This window comes from Myotis lucifugus, unplaced genomic scaffold, assembly GCF_000147115.1.
Source record: "Myotis lucifugus unplaced genomic scaffold, Myoluc2.0 scaffold_1443, whole genome shotgun sequence".
Classification (NCBI taxonomy): domain Eukaryota; kingdom Metazoa; phylum Chordata; class Mammalia; order Chiroptera; family Vespertilionidae; genus Myotis; species Myotis lucifugus.
This window is the reverse complement of record NW_005872491.1, coordinates 50,867-59,223: the sequence shown is the minus strand read 5'-3', so window position 1 is coordinate 59,223 and position 8,357 is coordinate 50,867. Positions and strand designations below refer to the sequence as shown.

The following is an 8,357-nucleotide window of genomic DNA, read 5'->3' as shown; positions in this document are numbered from 1 at the left end:
GGGGAGCAGTGAGGGTGGGGTCAGTTCTACTCTGGGGGGGCAGTTAGGGTGAGCTCAGCTCCACCTGGGAGGCCGCGTGGCCCAGGCCTGGCCTCCCCTCACCTGACTCCCGCGTGCGGCCGCGCAACACCTCGCTCCAGGGCCCGGCCCCGATGGCGTTGAAGGCCTGCACCTGCACCTCGTACTCCGTCCACTCCTCCAGCTCCTCGATGGTCAGCTCTCTCTCCAGCCGGTCGCTGACGACGTGCGCCCGCGCGGGGGCCCGCAGGTCCGGGCGCCAGTACTTGACCCTGTAGCCCACCGACTCGGGGTTCCCGTTGTACTGGGAATCGGGCAGGGGCTGGGGGACAGTCCGTGTGAGCTGACGTCTCAGCCCCGTCCCTGCCGGGGCCCCGGGTGGGCCTGTCTTATGGGCCAAGTCCCTGGACAACCTTTTCTGGGGGGATGTGCTCAAACACGGGTCCCGGGAACTTCCCTCTGTGAACCTGGCCGGACCTGATTTCTCTGACCACACCCTGGCTTCGTTTTGGGGGGGATGTTCCGATGGAATGTCAAGCTGGCGCCCTTACAAACAGTTCCGTGTGGCCCAGACCCAGGGCGCACAGCCCGCCCCGCATGGGCTCCCCCCCAGGCCGCCGCTCGGCTCCAGGCGCCGTGAGGAGCGCCCCCGATGAACTGAGCCAGGCAGGTGGCACCTTGGGGCTTAACCAGGAGATAGGCCTGGACCGGGACAAAGGCAGGGCGGAGAGACCAAGCCCTGGGTGCATGCGTGCCCTTGGGGGCCCCAGGCCCCCGCCTGCAGCCCCTCGCCACCCAACTTACCACCCAGCGCAGCCGCAGGCTGGTCTCGCTGGCGGTCCGGACGGTGACGCTGGACGGAGCCACGTCCGGGGGGGCCTGCAGCGTCTGGATGACCCGGGAGGACTGGCTGAAGGGGCTGGCCCCCACCACGTTCTCCTGCCTCATCCGGAACCTGGGGGCACGACAGTGAGAGCAGAGGGCAGCGTGGGAGACAGAGGAACCAGGAGAACCCCCAGGCTGCTTGGGGAGCTCAGGCGTGTGTCTACCTGTATCCTAGGCCCATGCTCAAGGGCGCCCTCTCTCTACCTGGTTTCATTAAAAATGTAAATGATAGCTTTAGCCGGTTTGGCTCAGTGGGTAGAGCATCGGCCCTCAGACTGAAGGGTCCCGGGTTCGATTCTGGTCAAGGGCATATACCTCGGTTGCAGGCTCCATCCCCAGCCCCGTGAGGGCATGTGCAGGAGGCAATCAGATCAATGTGTCTCTCTCACATCGATGTTTCTCTGTCTCTCCCCCTCCCTTCCACTCTCTCCAAAAATCAATGGAAAAATATCCTCGGGTGAGGATTAACAACAAAAAATTGATTGTTGACCCTAATGACTATGCATTATTCTATAATAAAAATATTTTAAAAATGCAAATTACATATCTGGTCTTTTTCCCTGAAAGACCTCAAAGCATGGTAATCTGCAAATCAGCGGTTTCAAGTTCCCCCAGAAGCGTGACTGGGTGGGTTCCGTGGCCAGGGATGTGTGCCGCCAGCTGCCAGTGGCTGGTGCAGGGGATCGGAGTTCAAGCAGCTGTTAACAGATGGAGCGTCAGATTGTCACACCCAACGCCAGCTCTGAACGTCCAATGTCTCTTCGACGACCCAGGGCCCCGCGGCCCATTCCCGCCCGTTTGGGTGAGAACGCCAGGTTCGACCGGTCGTCCCCGGTCTGCAGGGTGAGGGTGGGGCCAGATGTTCTCTAAGCCTGTGTCCATGTCCTCAGCCCTGTCTCTCCTGCATTCAGATCCACACCTTTTTTAACTGAACTTACACACAAGGAAAACATCTGATGTGCACACACGTCCTTGTTACCTACAGAGGCTTCCTAACTTTACACGCGGCTGAGACAGGGACACGGGTCTCTAACGGCAGCTTCTTTTTTAAAAATATTTTTCTGGATTTTAGAGAGAGAGGAAGGGAGAGGCAGAGAGAGACGGAAACGTCGATGAGAGAGAAACATCGATCGCTGCCTCCTGCACCATCCCAAATGGGGACCAAGCCTGCAACCGGGCATGTGTCCTCACCAGGAACTGAACCAGTGACCTCTCGGTGCGTGGGACAATGCTCAACCCACTGCGCCACACTGGCCGGGCTCTAACTGCAGCTTCTGATCTTAGAAATCACCACGTGGCCGACACCGATTTCACCAGGGGAGTCGTGAATCCCGGTGGCTGGGCTCACGCTCAATGTTTTCCCTAAAAACGAGTGTGTGGCGTCCTGAACCGTCTGCTCCCACCTTCGGGAAAGGTTAAAGGGAACAGACGCTGAGCAGTCGCTCCTGCTGGGTTTTTGTTTGGAGTCTGACTTTGCTGCTGGACCGAGAAGTGTTCTTTGCAAGGACGCCGCCCCTGCTCCCTCCCCAGCTGCGGAGAGGCTCGTCCAGGCAGGACAATGGCACCATCCAGCTGCACCCGCGGCGATAACGGGAAATTGCATCGCCCTCGATCATCTTACGGGAAGTTATAACCTCGCTAACAGCTCATCATCACGCTGCCCTTCGTGAAGGCCAAGGATTTACGCCTGCACTGTTTCAGGGTCGAGAAGCAGAAGGTGAAATGGCACGTTAAGTGCTGATCAGTGAGACCGGCAGCCCCTGGCCGAGGGGGAGCAGTGGGACGCCCCTTTTGACCAGGAGTTTTGTAAAGAAAAGCAGCACATGCCTGGCCGGTGTGGCTCAGTGGTTGAGCATCGACCTATGAACCAGGAGGTCACGGTCTGATCCCCAGTCAGGGCACATGGGGGGCGTGCAGGAGGCAGCCTATCAATGATTCTCTCTCATCATTGATGTTTCTATCTCTCTCCCACTTTCTTCCTCTCTGAAATCAATAAAAAAAAATATTAAAACAATTTTAAATGAAAAGTAGCTCGTGTCTGACTGCACACAGTGAGCCGTCTCGACAGGGCGCCCTGCCAGCTGGTGTGGACGGAAGGGTCACTGTCAGTCTGGCATCGGGGACAGACCTCCCTGGAAAAGACTCAACTGTGCACCTTGCTCCCGCAGCTTCAATTTTCCATTCTTGCCCCTTAGAGACGTCTCACATGCACCCTTGTGCAGACAGCGCCCCCTGGTGGAGGGCTGCACGTCTCACCTGTAATGAGTGTAAGGCGTGAGGTTTGGGATCTCCAGTGTCTGGGCATCTGGCTCATTCTCCTCCTCGTACAGGCTGACCCACTCCTCCTCGTCACCAATGGCTCCCACCTGTGGAGAGGGACCTCCTGGGACTGCTGGACAGCCGCAGGGCAGAGGCCACGGTGGGTGGGGCTGGACGAGCCCCCCGGGGCCCCACACGCCCTGCACACACACCTCCCACTCGAGCTGTGGAGACGTGGGTTCCTGCTGTTCCCACCTTGGTCAGGACCTGAAGCCTCTGGGGGTGACCGGGGCGGAGAGGACTCATGCCATCCTGTCCTTCCTCCCAACTGACAGTGGGAGAAGACGTGGCCAGGACCCCACGTGACCCCGGTGGCCGAGCGTCCTCACGGAGGGTCCAGACCATTCCCAGCACATCTGACCAGGGCTCTGTCTGTCCTGCTTGCACCAGCCCTTTCTGCCCAACACACGGGAGACACCAGCGAGGCTGGGCCCTGGGAGGGCCTCACAGAGAAGGGCTCGCCGCTGCCCGGAGCCAGACCGGCAGGCAGCCCTTCCGGTCAGAAAGCCGCCTCCTGCAGAGCTGACTCCCGCACACACAGCCCACCGACCAGCTCCCGGGTGCCATGCAGGCCTCCTGCTTCTGCCTCATCCGGCCTCTGGAAGTGGCTTCACGCCTCCGACCCGCGTGAGGCCCCGAGCCACCCGCTCATGACTTCCTGTGCTGCCCGAGTGGCTGCTAGTCCTGCCCACAGAGTCTGACCACAGGACTCGCCCGGCCGTGCAGGCGCCGGGGGCCGACCCAGCAGGAGAGCCCAGGGCCCACCCGGACCTCAGGCCACCAGGAGATCCTCGGAGTTCCACCCTGCAGGTGCCCGCCTCCCGTCCCAGGCCCTCGTGGCACCTGGGCAGGTGTGAGGCTCTGGGACCCAGAGGACAGGTGCAGAGCGGGTCTGAGCCCGGAGTCAGGCCCCACGGGCTGTGTCGAGGCCGGCAGTCGGGGCCTGGGCCTCCACATCCATCCCAGACCGACACGACCACACGGGAACCTGCTCATCACGTCTGCGAGGGAGCAGGCTGGAGGGGGGCCGGGGCCAGAGGGTGGCACAGGAATGCGAACGACCTAGGGACGTGGAGAAGGGCGTGAGGACGAGGAGGAGACAGCAAACGCTAAAGGAACTAACGCAGACACAACCCAACACGCTCTCAGCTGAGACACAAAAGCAGCTCCGCAAAAGCTACAGACTGTCCAGGTCCGCACCCCAGACAGGAAACCAGTCCGCGAACAGCACAGCGCGGCCCAGCAGCCGAGGGCGCAGGCGGTGTTAGGCGAGGGTGGAGGGACCAGCACCGTGGTCACCCCGCAGCCACAGGCCGGGAAAGGAGTGGGTGCGGGTAACGTGACCTCGGGAACACGGAGGAGCCAGGCCTGTTCCTCAGCCGGCGCGGCCCCTGGGGGAGTGCACTTGGGAGACGACAGCGTCACTCTACAGCCCTGGCCTCTCGGAGGAGCTGTCACCACGAAGGACCTCCTGGGCACGGCCGGGCGGGGCCCCTGAGCACCTTCCCTGCGGCCCCGGGCCGGCTCCCCCCGCTGCTCTAGCTGCCAGCCCAGCCCTCGGCAGAGGGAGCCCGGCCAGCGGAGCCCACCACCCTCCGGAAATCCTTTCGAGCCAAGGGCTGCTCTTATGCACAAATGAGCACTAAGTGGGCTTTTCTCCCTCCATCTCTCCCTTTCAGATGCAGTTTCCTCTGCTCCCGGAGTGCCAGCGCCCGCGGAGCAGCCTGGAGAGGCCGGCGCAGCGCGGGCCATTAGAGCCTCGAATGGCGGGTCGGCGGGGACTGCCAGGCAGCGGGAGCCAGATGAACACGGGCATTAACACTCTCCCCGTTATGGGCGTCGAGAGAGTGTGGGGAGGGGTGTTTTGCTCACTAGGGTCAAAGGTGACTAATTAAGCAAAGCATTACTGAGCCAGAAACACCTATAAAAGCTGCTCTCCACAATGTGCACCCCGTCAGCGTACTGCAGGCCCCTCAATGGCTCCCCGCGGGTGAGACCTGCCGAGTTCTCCGTGTCACCGCGGCTGCGCACTGCAGAGGGGCCGAGCTGAAGGGACCTCGTGCACAGAAGAGCTGACTGAGGGGGGTCCCGGAGAGGAAGTCAACACTGAGGCCCGAGCACCTGGTGGGGGCTGTGAGGCGCCCGGTGGCCCCGCCAGGTCACGGCCCCGCCAGGTTACGGCCCTGCCAGGTCATGGCCCCACCAGGTCACGGCCCCGCCAGGTCACGGCCGCGGTACCTGGAGATGGGCACATCATTGCCCTGCTCTTCAGGTGACTGACGGGTGAGTGGCGCCACCCATGGACGCTCCGCATCCAGTCCGTGGCTGGCACAGAGCAGGGCACAGCGCTTCCCGGGTGGGAGATGGGGCAAGGGAACGCGGGGTCTCACTGCAGCAGAGGAGGCCTGGTTTGGCTGGCAGCCAATCAAAGGGAATTAGGTGCGGAATGTTCCAGAAGGCTTCATCTATACCAGTTACAGACTCAAGGGCCCCCCTGTTCTGAGTTTAGGAAAGGGGAGCTGCCTGGACCAGGGAGGCCACGGAGACATTCTTGGAGAAGTAGCTGCAGGGACCTCAGTGAGGCTTCCTGGAGGACAGCACATGGGAGCATGTGTGCACATGCATGTGTGTGCATGAGTGCCTGTGTGCATACCTGTGTGCACAAGTGTGTGTGCTTGCACATGCATGAGTTTTTGCATCTGTGTGCATGTGCATGAGTGTGGGCATGCGTACGTGTGTGCAGGTGTGAGTGTGTGAGTGCAGGCATGCATGTACATGCATGTGCATGGTTGTGTGCACATGCATGTTTGCATGATTGTGAGTGTGTGCATGATTATACGCACATCCGCATACATGTGTGCACACCTGTGTGCATGAGTGTGTGTGCACGTGTGTTGGTGGGGGTTGGGAGACGTTTTCAGAGATCACAGCCCAGTGTAAAGCCTCTACAACTAGACAATGTGGAACCGGCGCACGAACAGCCGGACTAAGAGCAGAGTGGAAAGTGCAGACACAGACCCACGTGCACACGGAAACGCAACCTCCTCAGATCAGGAGGAGGCAGGACACGGACTTCTGAGCACCTGGCGGTGGGACAATCACGTAGCTATTTGCAAAGTGATACAAGAGGTTCACACCTCACTCCACGCACAAGGACAATCCCCCTGGAGGGAGAGCTGAATGCAGAGGTGAAGCCACGGAGTGGCGTGGGGCGCAGGGCGGACTCCTTTACAGCCGGGCGTGGGAGGGACCCTGCCTCTGGGGCTCAGCACCCAGGGCCGCGAGGAGACTGGTCAATTGACCTCCGCTGCGTTGGCACAGCCGTCAGTTACGTGCTGCTGGCGAGAATGCGAAATGTCAACCAGCAGTGGGCCGGGTGCAGTCTAGACCCGCGGTCGCCCACCGGTGGCCCGTGGACCACTGGTGGTCCGTGAGGTCCCAAAGGTTGGCGACCGTGGGTCTAGACCATTTACATCTGATTCATGATCCGGCAAGCCCACTCCTAGGAATGCATCCCAACGAGTCTCGGCAAAAACACACAATAACGATGATGCGAAAGGCGGAGACCACCTCTGGGCAGAATAGCGCCCTCCCCTGGGGGCACGCTGCCTTCCAAAGGGACCCTGCGGTGTGACGAAAGTTACAAGCCTTGAGACAGGGTGACCCTGCCTTATCTGGGGGTGCCATCTGATTACAGGACCCCTAAAGGAAGAGGTGAAGGGCGGGTCAGGGAGATGAGGGAGGAGGAGGGGTGGGGAAGCTGGGAGAGACCGTCCGGCCCCTGCTGGCTCAGAGGTGCAGGGAGGGGCCGGGAGCTGAGGAAAGCTGTTGGCTAAGTCGGGGAGGGTGACAGCCGGCTGGGGTCCCACCAGCACAGGACGTGGCTCTGACCACAAGCCAGCGTGAGCAGGGAGAAGGGACGCTCCTGGAGCTCCAGGCAGGGGCGCAGCGGCTGCCACCCCTGGATCTCAGCCTGTTGAAACCCAGTCAGACGTCCCCTGGGAAGAGCCATCAGCTGACCCGCGGGTGCTGCATAAGCCACACGGGCTTGGCATCTGTCCTGGCAGCGATGGGAAAGGCGTGCCCATCCGATGTCCACAGAGGCAGCCCCACACACGGCTCTGCCACAGCCACACCCGGGGCAGCCACTCGGCTGTGAGAGGAGGAGGGGCTCGCGGGGTGGGGGTGGGGGTGGGGTACGCGCCGTGAGCTCAGGCTGCGTGTCGCCGGGAGCAAGGCCAGCCAGCCAGGTCAGAGGCTGCAGGTTCCTGCAGCTGCTTATGTGACAAAAGGAAAGGACAGACCCAGCCCCGGTGGGGCCGGGAGAGGCGGCGGGCACGGGACACACCTGTGCACACGCCCTCCCATGGGTGTGATGCTGGGATCCTGCAGCGAGTTACAGGCTCAGGAAGAAAGGAGGCTTCAGGGTTTGAACGTGAGCTAAAGAGGGAGGTGCTTTCACAGAAAGCGTTCCCTGCAGATTGAAGCCAGAGGACAAGACCACCCCCCACAGGGCACAGACCTCATGCTGGGAGCTGCTGGTTCAGCCCCCGAGGAAGGACCAGGCTGCCGTGCAGCGTTTGGAGGGCCCATCGCGGTGTAACGCAGGCTGAGGGCAAACCCTTAAACCGCACGCGGCGGTCTCATGGTTAGCGGTACCGCTGAAATTACAATTTTGAAACTCTGTAATAGTCGGATAAAGATAATAAGTAATTATGCTAATATTTCTAAAAAAAACACATTTTTAGTGAAGAGAAACGGTATTTAAAATATAAACTCCAAGTAAAATATTCTTAAATTTGAATTGGAAATATCAGTATGAATTCATGATGTTTCAAAGTGCGTATTTCTCCTCTCCGTCCCCCGGAAAGGCCTGGAAGCAGCCGCCAGCCAGCAGCAGCGAGCACCCCTTCCCTGCCCATTCACTGGGGCAGCCACGGCCCTGGTGGGAGGGCTGGGGTGAGCCCGGGCAGGGAGGGGGGGGTGGTCCTAGGCCCAGGCCTGGTGGGAGGGCCGGGGTGAGCCCGGGCAGGGAGGGGGGGTGGTCCTAGGCCCAGGCCTGGTGGGAGGGCCGGGGTGAGCCCGGGCAGGGAGGGGGGGGTGGTCCTAGGCCCAGGCCTGGTGGGAGGGCCGGG

The 8,357-nt window shown here is 61.1% G+C and overlaps 1 protein-coding gene across 1 annotated transcript in view; it reads right to left on the bottom strand.

The window, feature by feature from the left end:
* Positions 1–102: 102 nt before the first annotated feature.
* Positions 103–8,357, bottom strand: part of LOC102442654 (protein sidekick-1-like) — a gene marked incomplete at its 3' end in the record, with an annotated part of 50,424 nt that continues 42,169 nt past the window's right edge. Inside the window, 3 exon segments of the mRNA XM_014449820.1 lie at positions 103–340; positions 823–973; positions 3,160–3,269. Of these exon segments, the coding sequence (XP_014305306.1) occupies positions 103–340; positions 823–973; positions 3,160–3,269 (499 nt within the window).